Source organism: Pongo pygmaeus, chromosome 7, assembly GCF_028885625.2.
Source record: "Pongo pygmaeus isolate AG05252 chromosome 7, NHGRI_mPonPyg2-v2.0_pri, whole genome shotgun sequence".
Taxonomy (NCBI): domain Eukaryota; kingdom Metazoa; phylum Chordata; class Mammalia; order Primates; family Hominidae; genus Pongo; species Pongo pygmaeus.
This window is the reverse complement of record NC_072380.2, coordinates 67540497-67560535: the sequence shown is the minus strand read 5'-3', so window position 1 is coordinate 67560535 and position 20039 is coordinate 67540497. Positions and strand designations below refer to the sequence as shown.

General features: G+C 38.6%; 1 protein-coding gene across 2 annotated transcripts in view; it reads right to left on the bottom strand.

Moving 5' to 3' along the window:
- Positions 1-20039, bottom strand: part of TGS1 (trimethylguanosine synthase 1) — a 51456-nt gene that overhangs the window by 24552 nt on the left and 6865 nt on the right. Inside the window, exons 2-8 of one of the 2 annotated variants that reach the window (XM_054498433.2) lie at positions 17498-17562; positions 14410-14582; positions 13243-14065; positions 9981-10098; positions 7611-7697; positions 4266-4440; positions 1224-1530 (exon numbers count right to left, since the gene is read on the bottom strand). In XM_054498433.2, the coding sequence (XP_054354408.2) occupies positions 1224-1530; positions 4266-4440; positions 7611-7697; positions 9981-10098; positions 13243-14065; positions 14410-14582; positions 17498-17562 (1748 nt within the window). The remainder of the gene's footprint in view (positions 1-1223; positions 1531-4265; positions 4441-7610; positions 7698-9980; positions 10099-13242; positions 14066-14409; positions 14583-17497; positions 17563-20039) is intronic. The other variant, XM_063668782.1, reaches the window with a different exon arrangement.

The window sequence follows — 20039 nt, the reverse complement described above, 5'->3', positions numbered from 1 at the left end:
CTAGCTATGCCACTTACTAGGGCTAATTTTTAAATTTCTCTCAGCTTTACTTTCTGTATTTACAGAATGGAAAATAATTCCACCTACTTGCCTGGGCTACCTTACAGATTAAATGAGAATAAGACACACAAAAGCATTTCACAAACCTACAAATGTCATATGAACATCAGTTATTATAACATTGATAATAAAAGAAATGTAAACTACTGTAGGTATGCTGTTTAGAATGTAAAGAAATATGGGATAAAAAGACCACACATACACATGCACCCACACTTGCACTAAGAAAAAAAAAATCAAGACTCAAATAAGTTATTTTCCATAGTAATAAATAAAGAAACATGATGAAGGATCACAATAAATATAATGGTTTCATAATACCATTATTAAACTATATATGAACTTTTGCTATAAAAATTAGAATACAAAAGTGCATAAATTGAAAATGTTACTCAGTTTATTCATTAGAGCTGACTGCTCTGAATACTTTTTATATTAACGTGCTATCAAAAACACATGACCATCATCAACCACACACACACACACACACACACACACAAAAACACACCAAAAGGAAACCAGCCCGAGCATGGTGGCTCATGTCTGTAATCCCAGCACTTTGGGAGGCCAAGGTGGGAGGATTGCTTGAGCCTTTGGCAACCAGCCTCAGCAATATAGTGAGACCCTGTGTCTCTACAAAAAAAATTAAATAATTAAGCAGGCATGGTGGTATGCACATGTAGTCCCAGCTACTCAAGCTGAGGTGGGAGGACTGCTTGAACCCTGGGGGTCAAGGTTGCAGTGAGCTGTGATTGTGCCACTGCACTCCAGCTTGTGTGACAGAATGAGACCATGTCTCACCAAAAAAAAGGAAGAAGTAAACCAAAGCTACACCACATACGAAGAGGGCAAAGGATAGTCACCTTTAGCCTATGGAACTGAGTACCAGCAGAGGCCAAGTTGAACTGCAGACAGTGGTCTGCAGACACAATGCTCACAACAGTCTTTCCTTTTCTACTTGATCATGTTCACTCAGCCAAGAGTGAGGAGTGCTGTGGATGCCAGTTAGAACATGTACACTTAATATGCCTTCTCTTACTTAAAGATAAGTAGCAGTGACTCCTTAGGTACAGAAGATTCACAAGTGAAAACAAAGAAAAAACATATTAACAAAAAAAATTTTATCTAAATCCATTAGCAAGTTGAAGCATATTTAGTGTTACCTTCAGTTTCTGCCTGGAGGGAGTCTGGCACTTCTTGAGTAACACAATCCTGCTCATCTGGAACAGTTGCTAGCAAGCTGTCTCTTTCATAGTTTTCTGTTTCAAGTTCACCAGCTGAAGATATGCTCTGACACTTTTCAGGTTCTGGATTACTAGTCTCCAGTAGGTCATCACCTTTTTTAACAGACATGTCTTGTTCCTCTGAATCACTACTTGTGGAAGCGTCATGCACATTGTCATGAGAAGACAATTCCTGTGATGCTTCTTCATCCATTGGTTTATTAACCCATGTGAGGAATTTTTCTACCTTAAATTTTAAGATGACATCATGAGCAGGAATTAATTCCAAACTACACAGAATGTTTCTACCTATTACCATTTGTGACTTGACTGAAAAGTTGTGTCAAAATTATTGGCTCTGAAAAGTAGACTGCATCACACAAGCTTAATAGTAAGTAATTCTGACCTAATCAGAATGCTATCTGGGCATGCCATGACCTTATTAAAGTTTTCTTTAAAAGGAAAAAAAAAATCAGATTAAATACTTCCTGCTATCAATAAACACTAAGAGGATAAAGCCAAACTGTCCCAGTGGCTTTTCCATAAGGGTTCTTAACAATTTAACTGTGCTGTGTGCTACAGCTACATTACAAATGTACCTACTTACTACTGAATCATTAATTTTAGTTTTTCAAATTATATAGACCTTTCTGCAATGGTCAAGCTACAATCTATGTAAATGTTACTTAGCATCAAAGATGAACCCTAAAAAGATTTAGGGCCAATATTTCTGTAAGAATAGAAGCAGTCTACTTTGGAAAAAAATCAAAGTTGCCTTTTAATGCAACAGTAGAGCCAGTAAGATATGTCCCAGCAAATGTTTGTTCTTTGGAATGTAAACAAGGCTCGGCATCAGATCATATACTTCTTTGCATCTTCTGTAACAAGAATATTCTTCCTATCTTGTCTTCAAGACCTTCCTAAGAGTGAGTAAATTAGAACGAAGTGGTAGACATGATGGGCAACAACCCAGAATCTTCCTCTAAAGAAATGTGCCTATAAACAAATTAGGTATCTAAGTTAGACACAACAGTTACGTATCTTTTTTCCTCAGCAATGCCTAGCAGCTATGTTTCTCTACTCATCTATAGATGAATGCATGGGGGCTATTATATCCAACACATTACGGAAAGTCCTATGGCACTGACTGGACTAATACTAGGCAGTCTGTTTCAGATATAACTGGCACCACTAATGTATTTATTAAAACATCACCAGCAGCCAACCAACCTGAAATGTAATACAAAATAAAACCAGCTATATATATGTAGCATATTTTACAAGTATGCTGAAGTTAGGGAGGACAATGTATCGAGGGGAAAGAGAGTCACCTGACTAGCCTTAAAAAATGAACAACAGAAACAGAGACATCATGGAGTCTAAGATTATGGTCTACTGTCCTGAAGAGCTGCTGGAGATGTGACTGACATGAAGGTTCTGCTCATTAGAAAGTGTTTTTTACCCCTTAGAATATAGAAAGTTAATTCATCACACCAAGCAATTTTCTAACTACTTTTGTTTCCCAGGTACTTGGATGGCAGGTATAGCAAAGTCCAAGAGAGGGCATATGAATATTTCAGGTAATAATGTGAATCAATAAATTGGCCTTGTGTTTCATGCTATCAGGGTGAACTTGTTACAAGGTGTAAACTGTGACTGATCACTTCTGGAAGAACTCAGAATTAAAGCTTATAATATAAAGCTGTATCAGAATTTGGACTATTAGGATCCTACTGGTATGGTTTGGCTGTGTCCCCACCCAAATTTTATCTTGAATCAGTTCCCATAATCCCCATGTGTTGTGGGAGCAATCAGGTAAAGATAGTTGAATCATGGGGGCAGTTTCTCCCATTCTCTTCTTGTGATGGTGAGTTAGTTCTTACGAGATCTGATGGTTTTATAAGGTGCTTCCCCCTTTGCTGGGCACTCATTTCTCTCTCTAGCTGCCATGTGAAGAAGGAGTTGTTTGCTTCCCTTTCCACCATAATTGTAAGTTTCCTGAGGCTTCCCCAGCCCTGCAGAACTGTGAGTCAATTAAACCTCTTTCCTTCAAAAATTATCCAGTCTTCGGTATGTCTTTATTAGCAGCCCGAAAACAGACTAATATACCTACTTAGCCTGAAACAGATGAGAAATTGTTCCTTGTTCTCGTCTGTTACTACATAGGCAAGGCTGTGTTTTTGTTTTTTGAGACGGAGTCTTACTCTGTCGCCTAGGCTGGAGTGCAATGGCGCAATCTCAGCTCACTGCAACCTCCACTCCCAAATTTCAAGCGATTCTCCTGCCTCAGCCTCCCGAGTAGCTGGGATTACAGGCACCCGCCACCATGCCTGGCTAATTTTTATATTTTTAGTAGAGATGGGGTTTCACCATGTTGGCCAGGCTGGTCTCGAACTCCTGACCTCAGGTGATCCATCATGCCTGACCAAGGTTGCGTGTTTTTTTTTGAGATGGAGTTTTGCTCTTGTTGCCCAAGCTGGAGTGCAATGGTGCGATCTTGGCTCACCGCAACCTTCGCCTCCCGGGTTCAGGCGATTCTCCTGCCTCAGCTTCCCAAGTAGCTGGGATTACAGGCAAGCGCCACCATGCCCAGCTAATTTTGTATTTTTAGTAGAGACAGGGTTTTCCATGTTGGTCAGGTTTGTCTAGTACTCCCGACCTCAGGTGATCCACCTGCCTCAGCCTCCCAAATTGCTGGGATTACAGGTATGAGCCACCACGTCTGGCGGCTGCGTTTTTTAAATAATCTCAGAAACTAGTACTTTGTAGCTTTCAAACATTTCCTTTTCACCCTACCTCAACTTGTCTTTTTTCAGATTTAGTTTACATAATATATGCCTTCAAGAAGGAAGTAAAAAAAAAAAAAATTATGTACCTTGATACCTGGTAGAAACAGGCTTCCTATTTGAATACAACAAATTTAACAGGTCAAACTTACAAGCATGATTCTATCTACAAGTATGCAACAAAATTTATACATACCTTACTCAGAGTTTTGCTTTTCCTGAAAAATGGTTTTTCTGACTCTTTGGTAAAGAAGATGTGTTTGTTTTTCATCTTTATTTGTCTGCGCATGTCCAGGTACTTAGACTTATGCTTCACGTTCTTCTCTAAATACCTGACCTGCCGATGACTGAAATTTGGGATTCCACCATATCTGTGACCAGATAAAAACAAGTTATTCACAACTTAAATTCTAGGATTATATTTCCTTATAGGAAAAGAGGATGAAACTAACATTTTCACTCATTTTTACACCATTTTAATTCCCTTTTTAAAATTATGAAAATGATAAAATCAAGTTCAACTTGCAGAAGAGTTGATGGTCTAACTTTCATGTTAATTCTAAAGCAAATGTGTAACACCAAAGTTGGGAAGTGCAACATACCTAATATAGAGGAGGAAGTAGAAATTACATAGTAGACTGCAATAAATAAATAGTAAAACAAACAAACAAACAAAAACCCTATCCCCTTGTTAGGGAAATATAAATATATAAATATTCTCAAGGTGGGGTGATGTCAAAGCTCTTTAACACATTTCTGGATATATTTGAATTATCTAAATCAATCTGAGCTTACAAAAGCAGCGAACACTTCGTATCAAAATAATTAGAGAATGTCTGATTTAACCATCTGAAATTTTCCAGTCCTAAAAGATATGTATCTGCTATGAAGCCTCCTTTTATTATATTAAGCCTCAATTAACTCCCTCTCCTACAAACTGTTAGGGACTTAAGAGTGTCACATACACTTTAGCATTTATAAAATCCAGAATAGTCTGGGTTTAAATGTCAGGTCTCACTTTGTAGCCATATTATAAACTTCTTTTAATAAACAGGATATTTTATCCTTCTCTTTTAAGTAGAATTGGGTGCTCTAAATAGAAGAGTAGTTAAGTAGTTAAGTCTCAGGCAAGAAAAGAAAGAGATCTCTACAAGTGTATATACTACCAAAATCTACCCAAGGTTTCCTCAATAAAATTACATGTGCATAGTAATACATCCTGCCAGGAATTAAAAAACCTTTTTACATGCTAAACTTTATGATCTTAGCCTTGAATGATTATATGAACTACTGATTATATTAACTATAATTGCCTTGAAATACCTAAGGGAGAAAAACTGATAATCTTTAGAAACTGCAAGTCAACATGTACTTCTGAACTAACTTGAATTCAATTCAATTTTGAGGCATTCCTCATGTCCCTTTCTTGCTGATTTCATAATGTGTAGGTATCTACCTAAATTTCACCACTTATGAAACAGATAAGTAGGACCTGAAATCTCAACCCTTCGAAACATCAAAGAACCCAGTCATGGTTTAGATTACTGGTGTAAGCTGTCTTTTAGCAGGCTTTACCTACTCAGTTCAGTCTTCATGTCATGTACGATAAAATCTCTAGTTGTTTTAACACAACTACCCATGTTCCTTTATATTTAATGCTTGGGCATTTAATCCCAGAGAAATCTTATGTTTTCTATACACAAATGTTCATAGCAGCTTTGTTTACTTTTGAAATTTCATTTTATTTTTTTATTTTCTGCCTTGCTATGTTACCCAGGCTAGTCTCAACCTCTGGCTTCAGGCAATCTTCTTACCTCAGCTTCCCAAAGTGCTGGGATTACAGGTGTGAGGCACTGCACCTGCACTGCTGCTTTATTTGTAACAGCAAAATGCCACAAATAATCCAAATGCTCTTCAATTGTTGCATGGTTGAGCAAATTTTGGTACATCCATACACTGGAATTCTGTTCAGTAATAAGAAGGAATAAATGGACTGGGCACGGTGGCTCATGCCTGCAATCCCTGCACTCTAGGAGGCTGAGATGGGAGGATCACTTGAGGCCAAGAGTTTAAGACCAGCCTGGGTAACATAGCAAGACCCCATCTCCATGAAAAAACTTAAAACAGCACTGCACTCCAGCCTGCGTTACAGAGCGAGACCCTAAGGAAGGAAGGAAGGCAGGCACACGTAATAATCTGGAGGGACCTTCTAGGGCATTATGCTTAGATCTTAGGAAACAATTTGGATGTTGTTAATTAGGATAATTGATAAAACACAATGCCCTCATTTACAGAATTAGCTAAATGTTTCTACCAACAAGAAAGAGTGTCCATGGTACATTGTCGAGGGAGAAAAGCAAACTGGAGAGTATGTATAATATGACCTAATTTTTCTGTTTTACACAAAGAGAAGCATAATGTGTGTACATGGCAAGGCGTGGTGGCTCACGCCTGTAATCCCAGCACTTTGGGAGGCCGAGGTGGGCGGATCACCTGAGGTCAGGAGTTTGAGACCAGCCTGGCCAATATGGTGCAACTCTGTCTCTACTAAAAAAAAATAAATAAATAAATAAATAAATAACCAAATAAATAAATTAGCAGGGCATGGTGGTGCACGCCTGTAGTCCCAGCTACTTGGGGGGCTGAGGCAGGAGAATCAATCACTTGAACCCAGGAGGCAGATGTCGCAGTGGGCCGAAATCGCACCACTGTGCTGCAACCTGGACGACAGAGTGAAACTGTCACAAAAAACAAAACAAAACAAGAATGTGTGTACACGTATGTAGTCACAGAACACAACAGTAAATTTGGAGGGACGTATGCCAAACTCTTTTTTTTGAGAGTCTCACTCTGTTACCCAGGCTGCAGTGCAGTGGCATTATCATGGTTCACAGCACCCTCAACCTCCCGGGCTGAAGTGATCCTCCCATCTCAGCCTCCTGAGGAGCTGGAAACACAAGCATGCACCACTAAACCCAGCTAATTTTTAAATTTGTTGCAGAGATGGGGTCTCCCTATATTGCCCAGACTCTCAAAGTGCCAAACTCTTTAAAACACTGCCTACATCTGAGAATGACTGGAAGAAAATATTTTTTACTTTTTACTTGTTATTTGGTTTGTTTTAATTTTACTCTTTCATAATAGAAAAAGAGGTTATTGCAGATTTCAACTTTTCATGGCATGTTTGCTATGGTCTTCAGATGCACACATGTGAGACACTACATGAGAAGAGAACCATGCTTAGAAGTCACAAGAGCTGGGCCTAAATTCCCTCTCCAGTAAAGTCAAAGCCACTGTGAGCTGCAGTTGCTTTATCTATGAAATGGAATAACAATACTGGATTGCTATAAAGTGCAACTGAGTTAAAGCATATGAACACATCAAATGTACAGGGATATCTCTACCACAATTCTAACAAGAAATGATTTAATGATAACATCTCAACACATGATCATTTATTAGTTATCTGAGTATCAGAGTGCTCTAAGATAGCTGAAGTGGTTAGGACTTCTGGAAAACAATAGCTTTTATGAATAATTACTTTTGTCCTGAGCCATACTTGAATCCTAGAAGAGAACCACTGTCATCAAAGTCTGAAGCTGGGTTTTCATCGATGTCCAGTTCATGGCTAAATAAAGAAAAGGTAAACAGTGATAAGCCATTACCACCAGAGCCCACTAGTTCAGATAAATATAAAAAAGGCAATACAATTGACCCATGCAAACTTCCCATCACCATAATCAACCATAGTTCAGAAATCCAGGAAACCAGGAAAAAAAATACTTTCATTAGAATTTTCCAAATGAGGTAAGTACCCAGGAGCGTTTGGAACACAGCAATAAGTATTCCAGTCTTAATCCATGTCAAGTAATGATTTCTATTCCTAGGTATGGCACAAATATAATCTCTCAATTTTCCTTTGGAAAAACACCAGTAAAAGCTGCAGCCTTAAATTAATCTCCTGAAGTGATTTCTCCAGAGGTTTCCCTTAAAAACAAACAAGGAAATGTTTGATAAGTATCAATACAATCCAAAAAAAATTTTAAAAGAAAATAATTATTAAAAAGAATAAGGTTGTGATACAAGTGATATTAGGTAACCCAGGAGAATCCCACCTACTAGAGATCTTTTAGTAACCAGTGACTACCCCTGGCCGTAATTCCAAGTAAAGGAAAATGGTGAGAAATAATTCTTACAAAGTTTGTCCTTCAAAATAAGTTATGCTCATTGAACACACATGATCTTTGCCTCCAGTAACTAGCAGGAACTGGGGAGTTAACAAGCAATGTCTACCATACAGAGGTAGCATAGTAGAGGCATGCTTGTTTTTCTAGAAGCTATATGGAGTACAAGTGTCTTACGTGGAGCAGCCCATATCCAGTCAGAGAAATGAAGTGTCCAGCTAACTTCCAAGTTCAGTAATGATCCATTCTTTCCTTGTTACTTACAGTGTTAGCATCTGACTACATCCCACCTTACATTATTCTCTACGTGTTTAATTATGTGTAGAAGTGTATAAACCTTCAAGAAAAAAATGTAGAGATGAATACCAAAAAAAAGAACTTTTATTTGGCTATAAAACACAAAAACAGAACTGCAACTTGGGACATAAGCACAGAATGAGGTGGCCTCATGAAATGTCCAAAGAAGAGAGGAAAAGGTTAGAGTTTCACTGAGGAGAGAGGTCACGCACGTTGTTTAGAAAGTTAGTTCACTGGGGCTGGCAGCACCTTACAACAAATAGCTGGTGAGTTTTGATTAGGAGAGCCAGTGGTTGTTAGGCGGAATTTGTAATCTGAGAGTTACGGTTAGGCCTCTGCAGTTGTGAACTGGGCTTGTGAGACTGTGTCAGGCACATGTTCCTGTATAAGCGGCTATCTGTCTTTGTGTGATGCTTTGGCTTGGAAAAATTTCTTGTGACAGTTCCTGTTATCAGGCAAATAGTGTATGAGAGTCTTTCATGGCCTTCCCTGGCTACATTTTACCAGCGTCTGACACAAGTGACTCTGTTTTGACTCTTACAGCTTTCACAGTGGTAAACAGAAATTGCACTGCTTCGAGTAGAGTTGGTCTGGGCTCTGGCTTTAGAGCTGCCATTGCTGTGAAGAAAACTCTGAGCAAGGTACTCATTCCTGTTTGCCTCAGTGTTCCTATCTATACAATGAGAGCATGACCTTGAGGTCTTTTTCAGCAATACAAATCTGGGATAAGATATATTCAAACTCTTGAAAAACATTAGAACTGGTGAGAGAAAGAGGATATGAATTTAATTATTAGTTAAAAGTTATGATCCATTGATAGCTACTAAGTGTCAGATATATTATACGCTAGCTCCTGTCTACCCAATGATCACAAAAAAGGCATCAGTCCAATCTTATAGATAAGAAATTAAGAAATGTACTTAGGCCGGGTGTGGTGGCTCACACCTGTAATCCCAGTGCTTTGGAAGGCCAAGGCAAGTGGATCACTTGAGGCCAGGAGTTTGAGATCAGCCTGGGCAATATAGCAAGACCCTGTCTCTACAAAAAAATTAAAAAAATTAACCAGGAGTGGTGGCACACACCTGTAGTCCTAGCTACTTAAGGCAGAAGGATCAATTGAACTGAGGAGTTCAAGATCATAGTGAGCTATGATCATGCCATGTACTCCAGCCTGAGCGATAAAGCGAGACTGTGTCTTAAAAAAAAAAAAAAAAAAAAAAAAAAGGAAATGTACTTAGAGTTTGTGAGTGGCAGAGTTCGGCCTTGACCACAGGTCCAGGTCCAAAGGCTCAGAAGCTTACCAGTAGATCCTGCCTCTTCTTACATGATTACCGGTGTTGTGAATAAAACAATCATTTAATAACCACTCGCTTACAGAAACAAATGCTTACTCTAACATGCTCTGGTGAGAGGGGTCTCATGTAACTTACCTCCTCTTCAGTTTGCTTGACTTATGCTCAGGTGGATCTTCCTCACTTTCATCTCCATCAGTACCACTGGCATGTGGTCTGTCTTTGCCTGTGTTTGCTCCTGAAGACTTCTGTGAATCTAAAGAGGCAGAAATATTGCAGTAGGTTTTCCCCCTTGGTTTGACAACTTTTCTGCTATTTGCAAAGCCAATGAAAATATTTTAGCACCTTTTCTACAATGAACTGTACATGTGCATCAAAGTGCCAGGTCACATCTACCTGTTTGTGTCTACATGCAGAGTCTGAGCATTTAAAAAATCCTAACTATAAGGTTTGTTAAGTTAAATTTAGCCTAAAGCTGTCCGTGTATACATTTTAAGCTCAAAGGTTTCTCCACACATAGTGAACTGTAACCTAATTGGTGGTATAAAAAGACTGTAACCTACTCTTGTACCAAGCACAGTTTTGGCTAATCACAGGCAGCCAACTGTTCAAATGGTGTTCAAGTAAGGCAAAAGCTGGGGTGTAACCAATCCAGCCGTTTCTGTACCTCACTTCCACCTTCTGTACATTGTACATCATTTTTCTTTTTCTGTCCATAAATGTTATCCCAATCATGTGGCAGCCCTGGAGTTGCTCTGAACCTATTCTGGCTCCGGGGGCTGCTTGATTCGAGAATCGTTCTTTGCTCAGTTAAACTCTATTAATTTGTCTAAAGTTTTTTTAACAGGTTTAAAAATGTTCATGATCTAACTACTTAAAAAAAACAACAACAAACTAAAACTACTTCTTCATAGCTGCCCAAATCTACACAAATTAACCCACAAAGCTGCCTTTGGGATAGCTGTTAGCAGTCACATTCTTATGGAATTTTAATTGAAATGACTGTAAAGGGGGCATAATCACATTGACTAAGAAGAATTTATCTTCATTTGCCTTTAATATAGTATGAAAGTAACATTAATAATGAGAGTAACAAAGACAATACTACCTTTAAGAAGAGTTCTTTAACTTATGGTGACAAAAACTGAGGCATAAATCTGTCTTTGTTCTCTATTTTGTCAGACTGGAAGAAAGTGGGTAGCTGAGACCAGGAGGAAAAAGATGTCTGCAGGGTAGACAGTGGGAAGCTTTGACTCTTTCAGAAAAGCACCAACCACAAAGAGTAGAAAACATACTTAAACAGAAGCATAACCTATACCTTAAATTTTGAACTCAAGGGAGGATCTAAAACAAATCAAAATCTAAAACCCTCAAATTCATCCTGATGGCAGACAAACTGGAGTTATTACAGAAATGGACAATCTATAAACATAAGTAAGGGAACAGGCAACAGAAGACAGAGACTGTGAGAAATACTGTGTCTAGCAAAGAAAAAAGCAGGCAGATGAGGGAGGAGAACCAAAGAGGGTAAATGAGACAGTAAATCAGAGGCCAAAACAATGCCCAATATGTATATTATAAACTTTATGGTCAAAATATGTACAGAAAGGTATCAGGAGAGTATAGAAGTGTATCAGAATACTAATATAAAATCTTCAGATAAAAAAGGGTGGTTGTGCATGGTGGCTCACGCCTATGCACTTTGGGAGGCTGAGGCGGGAGGATCACTTGAGGTCAGGAGTTTGAGACCAGCCTGGCCAACATGGTGAAACCCCGTATCTACTAAAAAGACAAAAAAAAAAAAAAAAAAAAAAAAAAAAAAAAAAAAATTAACTGGATGCGGCGGCACACCCCTGTAGTCCCAGCTACTCGGGAGGCTGAGGCCAGAGAATTGCTTGAGCCCTGGAGGCGGACCTTGCAGTGAGCTGAGATAGTGCCGCTGCACTCCAGCTTGGGTGACAGAGTGAGACTCCATCTCAAAAAAAAAAAAAAAAAAAAAGGATGAAAATATATCACCAAAATGGAAAGGAATGAGAATATTATACTGAGGTAGGCTCCAGTTATAAGAATCTAAGAATATAGAGAAAAAAAGCAAGTTGACAGAGCTCTTTAGAAACTCTCAGCTGGATGAAGTATTATCAGCAATCTGAGATAAGCAAAGCAAATCTGATTGTTAAGTAAAAGGTCAAAACCATTTGTTTCACAAAGGAGTAAGGCTGAGAAGAAAGTTCCTCTACAGTAGATGTCTTCAGCATGTAACATCAGGATGCCAAAACTTCAGGATATGCAGATGTCACAGAAATTTTCTCCTCTCCCATTTTCCTGGTGCTGTTAATTGGCAGAAGCCTCTCCCTAGCAAGAGCACTGATATGGCTTAGATGTTTGTCCCCTCTAAACCTCATGTTTAAATGTGATTGCTAATGTTGGAAGTGGGGTCTGGTGGGATGTGTTTGGGTCATGGGGCAGATCTTCGTGGATGGCTTGGTGCCTCCCCATGGTAATGAGTTACTGCAATATCTGATTGCTAACAAGAGCCTGGGATTTCACCCCTCTCTCTTGCTCTCTCTCTTGCCATGTGGCATGCCTATGCCCCTTTCACCTTCTGCCATAATTGGAAGGTTCCTGAGGCCCTCACCAGGAGTTGATGCTGAGACTATGCTTCCTGTACAGGCTGCAAAACTGTGAGCCAAAATAAACCTCTTTTCTTTAAACATTCCTCAGTCTCAGGTATTCCTTTACAGCAATGCAAAGTAAACATTCTCATTGCACCCTACTCTGATTAACTCCTTTCGAAACACTTCTCATTGGCATTCTGTAGTCCTGAGTGGCACCAGTTTGCACAATTAGCTTTTTTTTTTTTGATCAGTTATTCAGGAATCAATCAAGTTCCTTATCCTGGATATTTTGTTGATGAGAATATCCTGAAATTAACCATTCCAGTTATAAATTAATATTGTGCCCCATTGAGATCTTTTTTCACAGCAAGACTTCACTTGTCCTAAGTGAATTCCACATATGACTCATAAGACATCTGCCTAATGTCAAATGTACATTCTCAATTGCTTTCTAACATGCCTCTTATAAACTCATTTGCTCTGGAAAACTAAAAGTTCCAAGCTCACTCTAAATTAGATTTCTCAAGAGATTCCACATTTTCCTTCATTAGCCACCAAAGTACAAGAGAAGGAATGATATTTTTGACAACTGTATGCAAATATTCTTATTAATAGAAAAGGATAACAACTTGTGATATGAAAATAGGATGGATTAAATCATTTCATTATTATATGAAATGTACTTGGTATTATTTAACTCTACAATAAAGGATTAGTAGTTATTTTGCTAAATGAATTAATTTTGCTAACCATTACATGGCAGAATAAATCTTGGTTAATCTTACCCTCAGCTGGTGGGTCTGCGCTTATATTCCCTAATGATTTGCTTTCCTCATTGGTTCCTCCATTACGTGGTTCACTTTGGCTGGAACCAGGGCACTCTCTTCTGCTACTACCTTCACTTAGCTGTTGACGACCATCATGACTTGTACAGGAATCTAATTGGCTCTGTTTTACTTCCTCTGAATTCAGTTTTATGTTACTAATTCCATCAAGTATTTCACTATGATCCTTATCACTTGTACCAGAGCTGTCACTATCAGCCGTAATAGGTGAAGATGGAAAAGACAGTAAGTCAACTTTCATGCATTTTTCATCTTTCTTGTTGTCAGCTTCTGTTTTAGATGTGTAAGTATCTGTATCACAGCTTTGCAAGGCATCAAAAGTCCAACCCTGAGCTTCCCAATACTGAAACTGTTCCAAATAATACCAATAAAGTTGACTATAATGTTGCTCCCATTCTTCCTTTGTATCAGGAAAGTTCCAAGGTTCAGAAGATAGTGCTTGATCTGGATGTTTTTCTTGCCAACTTTGCCACAATAGTCCTCCTCCATATTCATTCCAATACTTTTCCCATTTCTCTGTAATTTCTAGCTTTGGAGATAATGTGTTTTCAACAGGAAGATTTTCTGTCTCAGTATCTTTTTTGCTTTGAAGTTCACATGTTCTGGTGTTCTCATACTGTTCAACTGAAGATGGATCATCTGAAGCCAAAATGTCATCTTCTTCATATTCTTTTCTCCAAGATTCTTGCACAATTTCATCTAAGTATTTCTTTTGATGTTTTTTCTTTTTCTTTTTTATTTTATTTCTAGTATTCATAGATACCTATATCAGATAAATAACGAATATAAAATACACTTTATGAACTATAAAATAAAGTAGAATCCAAGTCTATTTTGACATTAAATTAAACAAAATACTCTCAAAGCCCCACTATGGGCTTTTAGCTCCGCAAACAAGTGACATACTACTAAGTTTCCAAGAGGAGGAACAGTCACACTTGGGACATATTACAACTTTCAGTTCTGGTTAATTTATAAATACATACATTTAAAAAGAGGCAAAGAGCACTGATCGTGAATGCATTTAATCTGATAAAAAGTAATTCCTTGTGATATTTTATAAAGAAAACTAAGAGAGACAAATAATAAGAGTAAATTAATATTTACCTCAAAATTCTTATGTGCAGTTATCCTACCAAATTGAAGTGGCAATCCCATACTTCTCATGAGTTCAGCCTCAGAATCAAGTTCACTTTCATCTAGGCCTATGCCTTTGCTGTCATGTGATTCTGCAGTACCACAGGAATAACCACCTTCCTCTTCTTCTGTCGCCTGGTCTCCTATAGACACCATTTATTAGCTTAGTTTTAAGGAAAACTTAAGAGGCAGGTTTTCTTATTCTCATTTAAAAAAATCTGAGATCCAGAGTGACCCGCCCAAAATAAAGGTATGCAAATGTTACAATTTTTTTTATTTTTTAGAGATGGGGGTCTCACAACACTGCCCAGGTTGGAGTATAAGGGCTATCTGCAGGTGTGATCATAATGCACTGAAAAGCTCTGAACTCCTGGGCTCAGTCAGTCCTCTTGCCTCAGCCTCACAAGCAGCTAGGATTACAGTTGCATGCCACCTTGCCTGGCCTGCAAAGTTACAATTTTTAAAGGAAAAAAAGAAAACAAACAAAAAACAATTGATGGTATGCTGGGCACGGTGGCTCACACCTGTAATCCCAGCACTTTCGGAGGCTGAGGCGGGCAGATCACTTGAGGTCAGGAGTTTAAGACCAGCCTGGCCAACATGGTGAAAACCCGTCTCTACCAAAAATACAAAAATTAGCTGGGCCCAGGCTGTAATCCCAGCTACTCGGGAGGCTGAGGCAGGATAATTGCTTGAACCTGGGAGACAGAGGTTGCAGTGAAACAAGATCGTGCCACTGCACCCCAGTCTGGGTGAGAGAGAGCGAGACTCCGTCTCAAAAAAAAAAAACCAAAAAAACAAAAATAAAAACAAAAAAAACCAACTGATGGTAATATGGACTAGTAACAAAAAAACCCAATGAAGAATCAACAGACAATTTCTTATTGGGCTCTGCCTGCCACTATTCATCAAGCTGCCCATTTAACTTACTCCTATTGAGCATCTGCTCTATGTTGGGCACTGTGCAAAATACTGAGTATGGAAGGAAGACAGAACAGGCCATGTAACCCTGGTATGTGGATAAAATACTTATATGTTCACATTCTTTAGCTGCAAAGTTACTGAACTAAGACAGTGAATTTAAAAATCATGATTTGTGAAGTTATTTTAGGAGGTATTAACAAGAGCGGGTGAGAAGTATGTCTTCATGCCCCTCACAGACACTTCAATACAACTGGGATTTAGGTTCTGGGATTCTGTGGAAGAGGTGATTTAACGAAAGGATTCTGCTATTAGAAGTTTGAAATCCTGGGGTTGGGCACAGTGGCTTATGGCTCTAATTCCAGCATTTTGAGAGGCTGCTTGAGGCCAGGAGTTTGAGACAAGCCTGAGCAACACAGCGAGACCGTGTCTCTACAAACAAAACCAAAAACCAAAAACCAAAAAACAAACTACCCTGGTGTGGTGGCGCCTGTAGTCCCTGCTACTTGGGAGGCTGAGGTGAGAGGAATGCTTAAGCAATCGACACCTAGACAACAGAGCAAGACCCTCTCTCTCTCTAAAAAAAGAGAAAGGTTTGAAATCCACTAAACTGGAAGATTTTTTTCAAGCTCTCTGAATCTAATTCTTATAGAAAAACCATTTATTACAACAAAGTAAGTTTTCCTTTACCCTAATATGGTTATCTAATAGTAATTATACCATTAATTGAACATATGCCATTCAAGTGCTCTATTAACTGTTTAAAATGTGAGATAACAAAAATCATTTTATGTATTAGCATACTCAATTAGCATTGGGCTGCACTCCAGCTTGATGATCTCAGGCAACAGAACAGTAAATCTTATATAGCCAAAATGAAGACTGATAAAGAGAAATCTCATGTGTGCAAATTCTACTACAAGAGGGAGAAAGATACCTTTCTAAGTAATGATGGGGATTCCACTCACTACTCCATTCAAATATACTTATGAAAGCTCAGGAGACAGCAAAATGGAGAAAATGAGTAAGCTAAGTTTTATGTTCCTTTCATAGTATGCATATTTTCTTATGCTCGAGGAGCCTAGTGTTACAGGAACTTTCTTTGTATAGCATAGCACTGAAACACAAACCAAACACTCCATCCAGTGATCAACTGAAGAAACAGTAATTTGTTCCATCACCATGAGAGTTAAAGGATTTCCAAAGGTAACTATGACACCGTACTTGGGCTGACTTTGGCTTCTAACTCCACGCTGTAATTTTCTGTGTGTCTAGAAACACAAAAGGTCTATGTGGAAGGACAAATGCAGTAGGGAAGTTGGAGAGACCAAAGTGAGGCTCAATGTACAGTATAAATTATATTTGTTACTTGGGAAAGTTTACCAAGATGACAGTCTCTTTACTTCAGGCAAAAGACTACAGGATGTTCGCCTGGAATTTTTATCCTGCAGCATTTTTTTATCCTGCAGCATTTACCTACATAATACACTTCTCATGAAGTGTATTATGATTAGAATTTACATATTCTAAATTGAAGATGGAGTCTCACTCTGTTGCCCAGGCTGAAGTGCAGTGACAAGATCTCAGCTCACTACAAACTGCCTCCTGGGTTCAAGGGATTTTCTTGCCTCAGCCTCCTGAGTAGCTAGGATTATAGGTGCCCACCACCACACCTGGATAATTTTTGTATTTTTATTAGAGATGGGGTTTTACCATGTTGGCCAGGCTGGTCTCATACTCCTGACCTCAAGTGATCTGCTTGCCTTGGCCTCCCAAAATGCTGGGATTACAGGCATGAGCCACCACACCCAGCCAGAAACCACATATTCCCTACTTTTCAAAGCTTTAAATTCCAGGTTGCTCTTATCTAATGGCGGCAACTCAGGAAGGAACACTGCACAGGGCAAAAGAGGCTACATTAAGTCAGCACAGGAGCTATAGAAAAATAAAAGATCTGCTTTCATAGAGATTCCAGAACCATGTTATAAAAGAAAATAAAAATTGTCTGATTACAGAATTATTTGGCATTTATATTTTATGCTAAGAAATCAATACAATATTATAACAAATTATACATAAATTAACACATATGGGTAATTTCAGCAAAAAAGAGTTATAGAATTTTATACTATATTACCTGAATTGTTGCCACTGTCTCTGATGTAATAGCCTTTTAATCCCAAATTGTACAATTTTCGATCCCTGTGAAGCAGATTAAGCAGTTCATATTGAAATGAATTAAGCCATAAGTTTAGAGGGAAAGAAATCTCAAGCCATCATAGATTAATTAATAAAAAGCTTATGAAACAGAAAAGCAATCTGCTAATACATTTCCCTCACTTATAATGTAGAGGCAATAATACATTTTTCGTGGAGTTGTTGTAAGGACTGATAGTATATGTAAAATATTTAGCACAATGCTTAACACATGGTAGCATTTATTACTATAACTGCTAGTTACTAAAATTAAGGCTGGGCACAGTGGCTCACACCTGTAATCCCAGCACTTTGGGAGGCTGAGGTGGGCAGATCACCTGAGGTCAGGAGTTTGAGACCAGCCTGGCCAACATGATGAAACTCCGTCTCTACCGAAAACACAAATTAGCCGGATGTGGTGGCAGGCGCCTACAATCCCAGCTACTCGGGAGGCTGAGACAGGAGAATTGCTTAAATCCGGGAGGCGGAGGTTGCAGTGAGCTGAGATCACACCACTGCACTCTAGCCTGGGCAACAAGAGCAAAACTCTATCTCAAAAAAAAAAAAAAAAAAAAAAAAAAAAAATTAAGTGTAATTTCTCCTGGACATCTGATATTTCTTATGATATATAAACAATGGGGTGTCTCTAAATTTTGTTCTGAGTAACAGTGGAGAGATTTAGCTTACATACATATAAATCAATATGCAGACCCTAATCCATTTGCTAATAAGACAAACTATCCATTGTGAACAGTAGACAAGGTATTCATGGTCTGAGCAAAGGTTACCAAAATAAACCTGACAGAATACTTAAAAAAAAGTGGAAGACTTTGCTTTTAATATCTTCCTGACTATAAATTCAGCTGTAATAAACTCCACTGTAACTGCCACAAGAAGGCCAATTGCAAGTGGAAGCTAACATAACTTTTCTAATGGAGCTACAATAAATTTAACTAAATAAAATTCTAGTGTACTTGCTCTATTTCACATCCTCTTGCTTCTTTTTTGGAGATACTATATGAAATGTAAAGTAGGTGGTGACTCAGCAGGATGGTGAACAGGCAAGGGGGTGACGTGCAAATGTGCTTTGGCAGCAAGTGGTCCCCAAGAACATGGGCACTGGGGGTGGGAAGCAGGAGCTGCACAGGGGGCATCACTGGTCTGCCCACCAGCACCTAAAGATATGAGGCACTGAAGTGTCAGGTGGAGGAGAGGACCAGTATGGTTGGTTGCAAGTTGGTTATAATGAGCAAATATGTAAATGTGTTGAAGATAATGTTAGCCAAGATTCCCCTTGTTGAAGGTTACTTATTTACTTTATTATTTCAAAATTTATTTTAATGTTTTTAAATAAAACATTTTTGGTTTTTATTTTTTTAATAGAAATGAAGAAGGTTATTTAAAAGCAAGGTGGGCTCAAGACATTATCTGATAGGAAGGAAGTCTAGAAGGACACCTCAGGTGTTGGGCCAACATTAGAAGTACTGTTAAAAACTCATGGCATTTAAGTTTATATACACAGCAGACATAAAAATAGTTTTTAAAAGTGTTAGCATATGTGTGTATATGTATATATACACACATAGACACATTCATGTATGCGTGTAAAACACACATATATACACTGCTCAACTCTATTAAGAGGGCACAGGAGCAATAAGCACAATGAGCAGCCAGCTTTGGTTTCTAAATACTATTTTCCACAAAAGGAACCAAGTTGCCCTGGAGAAATGACAATTCCAGGGTTGGAGAATGAACTGTAAAAGATAAACCTGGGTCATCTTATGCCAGAAGATTAGGAAGCACTCAACACTAGAAATACCAAAAGGACACATGAGCCACTTCAAAGAGTTCCCCACTGGCCAAATCAGAGACAATATCAGCACCAAATTAATGTTAGCAATGGAATATAACCTGTTAGTAAACTAAGAATCTAGATTCCATGTTAACATAAATGAATAAATACATGGGGAGAGAAGGGAAAGCGCTCCTTACAGAATACTAACTAATAAATGCAGTAGGAGTGAAGAAGACAAGAACCACTCCTTGGCATCCTTCACAGAGGTAGCTGATTCAGGTGGAAGTTATCAATGAAGGCCAAGGCTTGTGGGTTTACTGGAAAACAGGACACTGATATAACACTGGAATATGCCCCCACAAAATACTGATTAATACAAAGGGAACCATTGTGACTTTACAGTAGAAAACCTGGCATTCAGCAACATCACCCATGATGGTATACTGTCTACAAAAAGTGCCTCCCGAGGCCACACAGAGCTGGGCATAGCATCATTTCTGCGGCACTCCTGCTAAGGCATGACCCAACTATTCCTGATGAAACATCAGACAGACCCAGGTTATGCAAGGTCAGACCTCATCTCTAGAAAAAACAAAAAAAATTAGTCGGGTGTAGTAGTGCACACCTATGGTTCTAGCTACATGGGAGGCTGAGCTAGGAGAATCACCTGAGCCCAGAAGGTTGA